Source organism: Misgurnus anguillicaudatus, chromosome 8 (assembly GCF_027580225.2).
Source record: "Misgurnus anguillicaudatus chromosome 8, ASM2758022v2, whole genome shotgun sequence".
In the NCBI taxonomy this organism is placed as follows: domain Eukaryota; kingdom Metazoa; phylum Chordata; class Actinopteri; order Cypriniformes; family Cobitidae; genus Misgurnus; species Misgurnus anguillicaudatus.
Genome location: NC_073344.2, coordinates 25,428,093 through 25,441,046, shown reverse-complemented (window position 1 = coordinate 25,441,046; position 12,954 = coordinate 25,428,093). Strand labels below are relative to the sequence as shown.

General features: G+C 36.8%; 2 protein-coding genes across 3 annotated transcripts; both read right to left on the bottom strand.

Annotated features, from left to right (window-relative positions):
* Positions 1-4,307: 4,307 nt before the first annotated feature.
* Positions 4,308-8,701, bottom strand: stmn3 (stathmin-like 3). Of its 2 annotated transcripts, none has more exons than XM_055214069.2 (5): positions 7,108-8,701; positions 6,399-6,488; positions 6,140-6,315; positions 4,852-5,043; positions 4,308-4,464 (listed from the first exon to the last, which is right to left on the bottom strand). In XM_055214069.2, the coding sequence occupies exons 1-5, from the start codon at positions 7,124-7,126 to the stop codon at positions 4,405-4,407; spliced, it is 537 nt and encodes a 178-aa protein (XP_055070044.2). In that variant the 5' UTR covers positions 7,127-8,701; the 3' UTR covers positions 4,308-4,404. The 2 variants fall into 2 exon arrangements, with proteins under 2 accessions (XP_055070044.2, XP_055070045.2); XM_055214070.2 differs by lacking the exon at positions 7,108-8,701 and adding an exon at positions 6,948-7,078.
* Positions 8,702-8,853: 152 nt separating this feature from the next.
* arfrp1 (ADP-ribosylation factor related protein 1) lies at positions 8,854-12,150 on the bottom strand. The gene is made up of 7 exons (XM_055214068.2): positions 11,832-12,150; positions 11,414-11,501; positions 11,245-11,327; positions 10,656-10,737; positions 9,797-9,867; positions 9,556-9,656; positions 8,854-9,309 (listed from the first exon to the last, which is right to left on the bottom strand). The coding sequence occupies exons 1-7, from the start codon at positions 11,922-11,924 to the stop codon at positions 9,222-9,224; spliced, it is 606 nt and encodes a 201-aa protein (XP_055070043.1). The 5' UTR covers positions 11,925-12,150; the 3' UTR covers positions 8,854-9,221.
* Between the last annotated feature and the right edge of the window lie 804 nt (positions 12,151-12,954).

Here is a 12,954-nt window from a genome sequence, read left to right as displayed (position 1 = left end):
TTTCAAACAATATACAGTTTGTCATGATTAGATAAGAATTCATATGCAAACATTGAAGTAAATGTAGTCATCCTGCTGGTGGGACAGTGACATTTAGCAGAAAATAAATGTTTTGAGGCACACTCTCTTCATAAATGAATCAATTACTCTCCCTACATAATTTATTTTATAAAACACTGAAAATATCTGTATTCTAGAGGCTTAGACCTTTCCAAAGATATATAGTTTGTCACAATTCGATAAACATTTACATCCAAAATATTGAAGTAAAGTCAGGTGTTCCTCAGGACAAACGGTGACAGTAAAAAGGTTAATCTTGTTTCTCTGTATTATTTTCAGTATTCAGGAAGCAGCTTAGATGTTTCACTAAAAACAGACATCAACATATCAGGGCTGCGTTCCCCGAAACCTTCTTAGCTCTACGTCGTTCTTAAGCTGTACCTTATCGTTAATACGTGTTTCCCGAAACGTTCTTAGTTACGTATCCCTTCTGTAAGTCATTCGTTCGGAAGGTTGGTCTGGAGCACTCTTGCCGAAAGTATACTAGGGACGTCCGCGTATGCGCGCCGTCCGCATGACGTCATTTTCGTCATCAAGAGGGTCCGCGGCCGGCCGCGCGGACCGTCCGCGTGCAGCCCAAAATTTGAGACCGCGCGGACAGTGCGCGTACAGTCCGCGTACAACAGCGCATGCGCGTGAAAATATTTAGACAGGGCACTCCACTATAAACAATTATACAAAGGAAATAGACAGCATTTGCACACACATAATCGTTTTTCTTCTTTAACTTTTACTTCTTCCTTGACTTTTACTTCTTCCTTTTACTCATCCCGCTTGACTCCGCTAGGGGCCATCACTGTGATAAAAGCTTACATTGCAGTCTATAAAACTAAATATTTGTATATAAAAAAAGTTGCAATACACTCAAATATTTTTATATTTAAAGAATAAAACATTCACACAATTAGACATCCTTACACTGATGGTTGTTAGATTTTTTTATTTTGTTTCCCAAAGGAACATCAGCTTCGAACTATTAAATGCTACAGACTTAAAAAAAACTATTTAAAAAATATTTTGGGTGAAGCAGTTGGTAAAAATATGGCAGCTATACAGCGAATCTCACTATTTCATTTGTGCATTTCATATCCGTTAAATCTTTAGCCTACCGGCTACTGCAAATAAATAAATCAGGTAAAAATCGAATGCCACGGGATCACATTCATCAAAAAATCATAATTGTTGATTTTTCTAATTATGATTATTAATATTAATTCGACTTTGCGAAGTTTTTTTATGTTTTATAACTTTGAGGCAACTGCATTCAAAATAAACTGCTCCACTTGATTACTACTTGTATTAAGGTCTACAAATTTTCCACATAAAAACTAATCAAAGCTAAAATCTAAAGCAATCATACTAAAAAATGTATATAGGCTATTATAGAATATATATTTTATATGTTATATTTGAGACAGACAGGCTCCAGAAATGCGTCCATAAGCTTTATCCGTATTGCAAACGCGCTGCTTGCACATACATTGTCCAAGCACAATAAACGCGTGAACTAATGAACAACAACAGTTTGTTTTTATATAGTTTAAGTGTAATGCACAGTCAAGCCAGGTGACTTGCACAACCATTATTATTCCCCTGTGCAACGCACTTATTGGGAAGCACTAATATAAATTATCCTTTAAAGTGAAGGCATAGCAGATGCAATGGAGCAGTTTATGCATGATACGTTTGGAAATGAAGTTGCGGGTTTTGCACTTGTTTAATATAAAATAAAATATACTATAATAAGGTTGAATTTAGTTGTTTGCAATTTGAAATATTTTTACAAGATATTCCTAATAAATTTAACTTGAAATGTTTCTTAAATGTTTCTTTAATAAAGAACACTGCTATCTTATAACACAGCGAAACATATTACATAAAGTGAACAATTGATTGTCGAGCGATCGATATCAACCTATTCAGCACCATCGCCATGGACAGCACCTGGTAACGTCGTACGTAGGAAACTATACCTTAAGAAACCCGCTGAGGTACAGTTCGGGAAACACGCCTAGAAAAGGTATAACTGTAGTTAAGGTTTAACTTAAGAGTCTTCGTAGCGCGCTAAGAGACAACGTTATCGAGAAACGCAGCCCTGAGCCATTGACCCTAGAAATGAACTACCAATGTGAATGAATATCATCATATAAAGTACTGAATAAATCAGGCTGCACAATAAAACCTAAAGATCAGGGCTGCGTTTCCCGACAACGTTCTCACTTAGCGCGCTACGAAGACTCTTAAGTTAAACCTTAACTACAGGTTTACCTTTTCTAGGCGTGTTTCCCGAACTGTACCTTAGCGGGTTTCTTAAGGTATACTTTCTTACGTACGACGTTACCAGGTGCTGTCCATGGCGATGGTTCTGAATAGGTTGATATCGATTGCTCGACAATCAATTGTTCACTTTATGTAATAGGTACCTCGCTGCGCTCCCAGAGAGCGGTGTTATTTACCAAAGAAACACTCCAGAAACAGTTCAAGTTACATCCACTAGGAATATCCGGTAAAAATACTTCAAATTGCAAACAACCAAATATAAACCTTGTATACTCTACTTTATATCAAACCCGTGCAAAACTCGCAACTTCATGTCCAAAAGTATAATGCATAAACTGCTCCAATGCATCCATTATTCCTTCACTTTAAAGGATAATTTATATGAGGGGTTCCCAATAAATGCATTGCACAGGGAATTAAGGTGGGTCGTGCAAGTCACCTGGCTCGGCACCACACCCAAAATACAGAAAAACAAATTGTTGCTCACTAGCTCATCGCCTATGCGCTTGGACAATGCGGACAACGCTTAATGGACGCACCTCTGGAGCCGCGCCTGTCTGTTTACCTTAAACATAACATAAAATATATATTATATGATATATAAATATATAGTATGATTGTTTTAGGTTTAAGCTTTGATTAGTTTTAATGTGGAAAATTTGTTGACCTTATACAAGCAATTATCAAGTGGAGCATTTTCTTTTTAATGTTTATAAAGAATATGGCATGCAGTTGCCTCAAAGTTATAAAACATTAAAAAAACTTCGATGCAAAGTCGAATTAACATCAATAATAATATTTAGGAAAATCAACAATTATGATTTCGTGATGAATGTGCTCCCGTGGCATGCAATTTTTTAACTTGATTTGTTTTATTTGCAGCTAAAATAGCCGGTAAACTAAAGATTTAACGGATATGAAATGCACAAATAAAAGAGTAAGATTCGCTGTATAGCTGCCTGCCATAGTTTCACCAACTCCTCCACCCAAAATCTTTTTTTAATAGTTTCTTTAGCCTGTAATAATAGTTCACAGCTGATGTTCCTTTGGAAAAAAATATAAAAAATCTAACAACCATCAGTGTAATAATGTCTAATTATGTGAATGTTTTATTCTTTAAATAAATAAAAAATGCCTAATTTAACACGGAGTGTACTTCAACTTTTTTTAAACAGATATTTAGTTATATAGACTGCAATCTACACAAGCTTTTATCACAGTCATGGCCCCTAGCGGAGTCAAGTGGGATAAGGTATAGCTAAGATTGCTCCAGACCAACCTTCCGAACGAACGACTTACAGAAGAGATACGTAACTAAGAACGTTTCGGGAAACACGTATTAACGATAAGGTACAGCTTAAGGTACAACTTAAGAACGACGTAGAGCTAAGAAGGTTTCGGGGAACGCAGCCCAGTATAGTTCAAACATTACTGGTTACCAGTATAAGTTATGTTTTGGACACTTTCATGCTGGTTTTTGTTATTCACTAATCAAAACTATACAGGCTACCTCTGTTTATCATCATCTTAACTTGAGGTAGTAACACATCGAAAACTAACTAAGACTATCAGGTTTAAGCTTTTAATAGAGGGAGATAAGAGAAATATATTTAGAAACACTTTTGAAATGGATGGGTTTGGATATTTAGGCGTCATTAATGAAATCATTACATAAACTACATAAATTCTCCAGCATACAGTTTGTAAAAGTGTAGGGAAAGTATTTTGTTTTCCAGTATATTAATGCACCTACGCATAATGAGGTTCATAAAAAATCTGGTGTGAAAGAACATGAGTGTCATGCTACACAGCAGACCTGAACACTGTCGAACACGGACTGGAAAGCCGTTTGTAAACCCGACCTATCAACCCAACATCAGCACCTGACCTCAGTGATACAGCCTGCATCCACGTTTCAACACCTTAATAATGCTCATAGTTATAAAATGATGTATTGGCTGCTGATATACACTCAGGGATTTTTATTGGTTATATCTTAAGAAAGTGTGGCCATTCCCCAAATGCATTCAAGTTTCGATGGGGTTGTGTTCAGACTGTGTGTCTTTATCCAGAGAGCTCGGTGTAAAGCTCTTTATTCCTGCGGACTTCGTCGCCGTGGATCTCCTGGAAAAAAATGAAAGAGAAAGAGTCAGACACTACAGTATAATCTAGTGTAGGTGCACTACGTAATAACAATAAACAAGGAATTAAACTAGCACCAGCTATGATTGCAATGCTAGTAGGTGTTTCCTATCAGGATGATTCACATATCTGATGAAGTTGAAACAACTTGCAAGTCAATTCAACCTCTACTATTTTAAGTTTTGGCTTAAAAAAGTTGACATAACTTATAAATTCAAGTTGAAATTGTTTAACTTAGTTTTTTAAGCTGTTTGATCATTCACTATTGTCAGCCAATAGTGTGAAAAACCTTGATGATGTCAGCAAAAAAGGAAAGTTGTTTCAGAGATGAAGCAAGTTATTACATTTTAAACAAAGGAAAACAGTCACCTTTTCTCGCAGACGCTGTTTGAGAGCATTAAGACGAGCCGTGCGGTTTTCTTGGATCTGCTCCATCTTGTGATTGAGTTTCTCTTCTGTCATTTTGCTGTAGTTGTTGTTGAGCTCCTGTGCTTTATGAAGAACCTCCTTCTCACGCTCACGTTTCTCTGCCAGATGCCTCAACACCTTCATCTCCTGACACTGTAAAGAAACCAGATCGACAATGGAGGCCATATATCAGAGGTCAGAAAATCATTTATACAACTGTACCATGAAAGAGTACAAAGATGTTTACAAGAGTTTTAACTCATGGTGTCACTCCTTTAAACTAGAGGTCTTCTCGTGTACCCAACCCGAAATGTCCCATATCACTTTTCACCTGACCCTGACAAAAAAAGAAAGAAAGACCCCACCCAATACAAACCCCAAAAAAGGATATCTTAGTCTGACCCAGCCCAGTGTTTTTTTAACCCCGACAAGACCCAAATGTAAACGGCACCGATGCGCCAGTCAGACAGAAAGAAACCCTGGTGGCCTTGCAACCAATTTGGGTCGTTGCTCCATTTATTTTCCTTTGTTTTCTGACGACGACACCAAGGTTATCGGTAAAATGTGCATTTAAAATTGATTGACAGGTCTGGTTAAATGAAAATGAACCTTTCACCAGCCCCACGATGTCACAAGTGCACTTGGCAAACAGGGGAGGGGTTGGAAAAGTACTTGATGCACACATGTGAGATAGTCTTCCTGGGTCCGTTCGGCAAAAACGCATTAATTTTAAAATACACGATACCCCTAATATTATACCCGACCTGTGTCCTAGGCACATGTGAAACTTTTACACCCAGTCAGTCAGACTTTGGGTTTTTGGATGTAAATGGATCCGTGAAGACCTCTACTTTAGACCTACTTAACTGCTCTTTACTGAGGACATGAGAGTTATTGCATTCATGTTTGCATGTATTTGGCATACGTGTAAAAAAATACTTCCAGCTTAAAGAGTTCAACCAAGCGTGCTCTTTTAGTATAAATAAATGGATGTTTAGATGGATTATATGTGTAGCCTATGTGGCTTTATTGTTATTGGAATGTTTGATTAGCATTTGTGTATCTGAACTCCAGAGTCCAAGGTTAATTATATTGAATTGAACACTACACATGGTATTACCACAGTATAACATTTAAAACCATAGTAATACCTTGGCACTTTTATGAATTTATACTTTTTTGGGTATGTGCCATCACTGAGAAAGCAACTGTAAAAATATTAAAGCCGTATGTGATGCGATCTTCTTACCTTTCGTCTTTCTTCAGCAGCCTGTAATCTCCTCTGCAGGTCTTTCAGTGAAGGCTTCTTCTTCTTCTGCTTCTTCAGGACCTTCAGTCTCTCTTGAGATAAATCAGTAGGACTCTTGAGGATGACCTCAAACGCCTGACCAGACGCTCGCTTATTCCGCGACTTCACTTCCGTATCTGTGATAGGATGAGGAGATAAATGTGTCAGATATACTTCAATATATACATTATTAAGAAAGACAGGGTTGCTGAGCTCCTACCTTCAAACTGTCTGATGGTGTTTGGATGAGAGTACAAACAAGTGCAGATGAGAGACAACACAGACATCTCTCTCAACTTCTCACAGTAACCTGCAAAAGAAAAAAATGCATAAGATAAAAAAAATGTGAAGTACAGTTTGGCCCTAATAAGCTGAGGTTTTAAAGAGGTTTTTAGTATCCAGATCTGGAGTCAGTATTAAATCTCATGCAATGTTTTTCTCCTGATGTTACCGATGGATGTTGGCAGGCATCACAGCTGAGATCAGACCGACACCCCTAACAATCTGATTCATACATTATTGATCTGATCAACACAGGACAAGCATGCACTTCAGAAGAATTGTGCTATTTGTGAACATGTTTTTTAGCATATTAAGTGTGTGAAAAAATATATAATGCAAGATTATTAAAATAATTCATAATGAAACATATAATAATGATCTGTCATAATTATTAATGCTATGGTGTAGACTTAAAGATATTTAATAGTCAGGTTTGCATATGAAACATAGACTTAATGTGGTTTTAAAAGGACATGTTCACACTTACTCTCAATGTAGAAGAACACACACACCATATAATGATCCACACAGTTATCATCTCGTAAAATCCCACAGTATATTTATCCATCTGAGTCTGAGCATCTGCCCAGGAAAAAGAGAGAGAGAGAGAGAGAGAGAGAGAGAGAGAGAGAGAGAGAGATTCTAACCTGAAACTGTGCTGGTCATAGTGATGCTGAAGATGAACCGATGCTGAGGACAGATGAACCAAATGAACCTCAAAAGAGAGATGCACAGCAAAGGATGAAAGAGAGAAATAGTGCATGCAGATAGAAGAGATGCGGGGGCGTGTGCGAGGGAGAGAGAGAGAGAGAGAGAGAGAGAGAGAGAGAGAGAGAGAGAGAGAGAGAGAGAGAGAGAGAGAGAGAGAGAGAGAGAGAGAGCAGAAGACTATAAATATTTCCCTTCAAATAACTTTGGAGATGTAAAGTAGTAACACTGCTCTCCATGTTACAGGCACAGTTATAAAAATAATTATGCATTAAACATCAAAAGATCCAAACAAGAGGGGTAAATGTTATTGTTATTTGGGGGGGGGGGGGGTTTGTGTTCAGAGTATTGGTTATCTTTGGTGCTGTTGATGAGCAATATGGATTTCTTGAGTGATGTATTGAGTTCAGTCCAGTGACAGCACCTTAGACCTCAACAATGTATTGTTTCCGATCAGTTATTGATCCAGTACTGACACTGGAATACCCGCTGGAATTCATGGAACAGATCCTGCTTGGAAAGGTGCATAAATGCATCATACCTGCACTTAATGGGCCACATGATTATACCATTATACCACAGAATAAAACTAATAGTTATGAGTTTTAAGGGCGGTTTGCCAGACAAGGCTCAAGTCTAGTCTCAGATTAAAATATATGCACTAAACTGAAAAAAGCTTGCACTGACATATCTTTAAATATATTTTGTAAGGTATGTTTGCAAAAACTACTTAAATGTCCTACAATAACTAAGGCCTAGTCCGGGTTTAGACATGGGCCAGTTACTGGTTTCAAGGTATACCGAGGTTTTAAACAATCAAGGTTTCAAAACCACTAAAATGTTCTGTGATACCGTCTGCAAGGTTTGAGCTGTGTTTATACAAAATGCATTAAATCATGTGAGTGATTTTATGTTTACATTTAATATACATTACGAAAATATTATATATTTTTGGAAAGCATATTATAATTAAAGGCTTTATTTTTACCTGGCATTGGCAATACCGCAACACCGTGAAATCATGGTATTTTTGCTAAAGGTTATCATACCGCCAGAATCCTACACCGGCCCATGCCTATCCGTGCTTAATCTAAACCCTAGATCCTAAAAGCCGCCCCACAGCAGTTTATCACTTACTGTAGTATCTGTAAGTGTAGTAACGTTAACATTTTCCTTAGCAAACAACACTAACTAGCTGCTCAAAGATACATAACAAACATCTTTGTCTTTAAACTGGCGATGCCTCCAGTTTGACTCGAGGTTGATGAAATGAAGATAATAAACATTATATCGACTCTTTCACATGTCTGAATATTCTGCAGGTAAAGTGAATCAGGAGGACACAGATGTGATTTACTCTGCTGTAATTACACACACGGCTTAAAAAACACTCATTGATTCTCCAGTAAAATGCATTTGGCTCAGATGACGATAAATCAATAAAGTGACAAGAATAAAGCGTTTTTTACAGTCACGAGAGTCTGAAAACATCTGTTGGGTAAATGAAACCTAAAAACGCAAAATGACTTCATTTCCATCTCTGCTTTTTATTATATATTCGATAGTTAAAAATCTGTTTTAATTGCTGGACTTGAAAACAACTGCTCTCAAAACACTACCAGAGGAATGCCTTAAAGTTCTTCTAATGGTATTGTAAAAATGCAAATATACTTTAATTACATGTCTTAGTTTGAATAAAACTCATTTATTTGACTGTGCAAAATCAAAGCAGTTTGTCATTATATTTAATACACAAAATTAATCATTCAATCAAAAAGAGGTGAAAAAAAGAATGTTTTAGCAGAGAAAATATTCGCAATGATGTCAGTTTAGCATATAAATATCATGACATTTCACAAATATCACACATAATGTCGTCTCTGGTTTCACTCTCACATACAAAGACAAATAACTGAGGTGGTAATGTGATAATAAATCAACTTTATCTGTAAAGTCTCTGACTGGACAAACACACACACGCACACACACACACACACACACACACACACACACACACACACACACACACACACACACACACACACACAGAGATCTATGTAATGTCTTTTTGTCTAGGCGGGCGATGAATGTTCCTGATCACACATTTGACCATCCATTCAATGCCCTCGTTCACTCCTTCCCTGAAAGACAAAACATTCAGAAAAGTGCAATTATCACACAAATGAACACAAAACTCTATAGTGAGATATATCATAAGATGCAATTTCAAATTTTACACAAATCACAGTTTTATGTATAAAGATATAGGAGTTTTTGGTAAACCATGTTTATGTTGTTTCTGCTGTGTTTTAATTCTGAACACAGAAAGCTTGCACACATCCCTTGGTTCAATGAATAATTCATGTGCAGTAAGAGATCACACTTACCCTGATAAAGCACAGCACGGCTGAACCAAACAGTCACGTTTACCGATTTTAGGAGCACAGTCGCTGAACGTCGTTTTAATGTCAGGAACAGAAAGACAGTTCTGAAACACAAGAATACAACATCACACTTGACTCTCTCTCAACATAACAAATCATCAGCAGCAGTCTTTACATCAGACAAATTGATGTTTATATGAGAGCTTACAAATCTAATAAATGTCCACGTTTATATACTTCATACCTCTACGTCTTGTTTGTTTGCCAGCACAAGTAAAGGAACTCCTTCAAGAGCCTCACTGCTGATCATTTTCTCTGAAAGACAAAAACAAAATTCATTTCACTTTAGACATTGAAATATGCACGATCTCAATTTGGGTTTTTATAAACAGCTTATTCTGACCAAATAAAATCAACGTCAGGTAGTTAAGTTCCCCCTGTGGTGAAAATCAAGTTTTTATTGTTGTTTATATGTCTATGTGTTGTTTTTAATATGCTGTAAGATAAAAACAGTGTGCACATTCATCATTAAACAGCGTTGCTAAGTTTTCCAAAAGCAGACTCCTTTCCCATGGTTTGAAATTGTTTCGGTTTCCCATGTCATAAACATGTAACTAATCACATCATCACAGTTGAATGAGTGGATTAGTAGTTCGAGCAATAGATATGATCAACTTCTGTGGTGCTCACATGTGCAGAGAGAAAGCTTTAACTTGTTAACCCACGTATGCATTGTGAACCCAGACTTAGCATCTGTGCCAATTTAGCATCTATGTAGATATATATCTATGATCCGAGCAGGTGTGATTGAGTGTAGGTGGGGGCTAATTTGCATATTCAAAGATCCTCATATACTAAATGAGGCCAGTTACATACAAGCTGTTTTAAAGCATGAAGAAATTATCGTCACAGAAAAATTCAAATATGTTATTATGATGCCCAAAGATGAGTTTTAAAAGATGACATTATTAACTACAGAGGACTTTACGTTTTCTGTGCTGTTTTCTAAAGAAACTTTAAATCTTGCTTTACCTACACATCTTAAAATTTAAATTATGAAAAGAAATTAATCCAAGTTAGTCACAAAAAACAGCAACATGTACCAAAAGCGATCTTTGACTCGCCCAGTCGTCTTTCATCAGTGGAGTCGATGACATAAATCACACCGTGAGATTCCGCGTAATACTGAAACAAATAAAACACAGTTAAAGATCAATGTATATCATCTAATGTATATCAGTGAAACCTTTAAAGGGGACATTTCATAAAACTTTTTAAAGATGTATAATAAATCTTTAGTGTCCCCAAAGTACATATGTGAAGTTTAAGCTCAAAATACCATATAGATCATTTATTATAACATGTTAAAATTGCCACTTTGTTTGCCATAATGGTGGTTTGTTGAAATTAAAACGTGTGGTGTCAATTAGTTGGATAGTGCAGATTAAGGGGCGGTATTATTATAATAAGATCCCCTTCTGATATCACAAGGGGAGCAAAATTTCAATGAGCTATTTTTTAACATGCTTGCAGAGAATGGTTTACCAAAAAGTTACAGAGTTTTCTTTTCACGTTTTCTAGGTTAATAGAAGCAGTGGGGACCCAATCATATCACTTAAACATGGAAAAAGACAAATTTTCATGATATGTCCCCTTTAAGAAAATCATGTGATGATGAATGCAATGAATTACTTTATCCCACAGTGACTGTAATTCCTCCTGTCCTCCAAGATCCCAAAACATCAGTCGAGCATTTCCAACATCAATGGTACCAACTGAGAGGAAAGACATCACGTCATAACAAACACTTAATAAGAACATATATACAGTAACTTATATGAGTTTTAACACTGTTACTCACTGTTCAGGCCGACTGTAGTCGTGATCTTTGACAGATTCATTCCTTTGTAATTTTTGCTGAACTTTGTCTTGGTCTGCTCCAGAAAGGTCTGTATATCACATCAACAACAAATGTCAACAGGACCAGCACTTCTACGGGATCATATTTATTAAACCTATTTCTACATGGACTACATCTGGACTAAAAATCTTAACCTAACCCTAACATTTTTGACCATAATAGTGTTGTTAAACCCAAAGGAAAATGTTTGTGCATCAAAGCCAAACATCAAGTCTCATTCAGGCATCATCGAAGTCTTAAAACCTAACGTTAGTGATCTGTAGTCTTAAAATCAAGTAAACCAAAGTGATAATGACCCAAACTGTTGCTAACATTAACTAGTTTAACTAGTACTATAGAATAACTTTACGAGTCTTACCGTTTTCCCCGCATTGTCCAGCCCAAGGATAAGGACACAATATTCATCCTTTTGAAAGACATATTTATAGAGACCTGATAATAAAGTGTACATGCTGGACTGTTTTTACTGTTTTACTGCTGTTAGCTTAGCTTAGCTTTAGCGCTCACTCACTCGTACATTGGAAAACATTCAATAACTTTCCAGTAAAGATTATTATATACATCGAACTCGATTATAATATGGTATATGAAGTCGCTGTGTTAAAAAATAAAGGCCTGAGCTGCTGTCCTGTGTTGTTATTCCATGTTGGCAGCAGGCAATTGGTTTATATGTTGTTTGATTTAGTACGTCGCTGCGCAGTCCTTTCGGCATATGACGTCAAATTACCGCGAGAGTGACCTGACAGCTCCGCTTTCAAACCGCTCTCGCGGAAATTTGAAGTCTTACGTCGACTACTCTGCGCAGCGCTGCATGAAACGAACACGCCCACTAGAAACACTTCCTGGGGAAGTTGCTGGCAAATTGCAAGGCATTATGGGAAGTGTTGTTCATTTTCAAAGCATTCAGGCTGCTTTCTTTAGATTTTACTGTCGTGAAATGGTTAGATGTGAAAACTGTTGAAGGTAAATGTGTCAAACATGTGTAATGTATTAATTGCACGCAAAATTCTTCTCACTAGATAACATTAACAACAAAAACATAAATAAATGAATTAAAGACGCCAAATCTCTGTGAAGACACTTCACTTCATGTGTAAGCTACAGAAACAATGTACTGGAATTTCTCAGTCATAATCTCGAAAAACCATAATGGGATCAAATAGTGCATGAGATTTTGCTCGTAAAACTGATAGGACCTATTGTGTAATATTTATTCTGAATACCGTTCTAGCACAACAGGAAGGGAAGCATCAAAGTATGATTTAATGTTAACCTCTACATACTGTAATATCTGAAAAAAACCCACATAACAGTTTGTATGGCGCCCCCATGTGGACATTTTCTTTTACTGCAACGCTCCAGTGATTTGCTTGATGAGTTTACAACACAAGATCAGTTTCAATCTGCATCCTCTGTGACGTCACATCCAAAGTTCAAATGTTGCTATGATTTTCTCATTCTGTCCAGAGTCACAAAACAAT

Excerpts from the sequence above, each read along its gene's own strand:
- stmn3 (XM_055214070.2), bottom strand. The coding sequence starts at position 6,975 with ATGGTGTGTGTGTTCTTCTACATTGAGA. Across the intron at positions 6,489-6,947 it reads TGTGTTCTTCTACATTGAGA|GTTACTGTGAGAAGTTGAGA; the intron begins GTAAGTGTGAAC and ends TTTCTTTTGCAG. Across the intron at positions 6,316-6,398 it reads CACCATCAGACAGTTTGAAG|ATACGGAAGTGAAGTCGCGG; the intron begins GTAGGAGCTCAG and ends ATCCTATCACAG.
- arfrp1 (XM_055214068.2), bottom strand. The coding sequence starts at position 11,924 with ATGTACACTTTATTATCAGGTCTCTATAAATATGTCTTTCAAAAGGAT. Across the intron at positions 9,868-10,655 it reads CGAGTCAAAGATCGCTTTTG|AGAAAATGATCAGCAGTGAG; the intron begins GTACATGTTGCT and ends TTTGTCTTTCAG. Across the intron at positions 9,310-9,555 it reads CCGTGCTGTGCTTTATCAGG|GGAAGGAGTGAACGAGGGCA; the intron begins GTAAGTGTGATC and ends TTTGTCTTTCAG.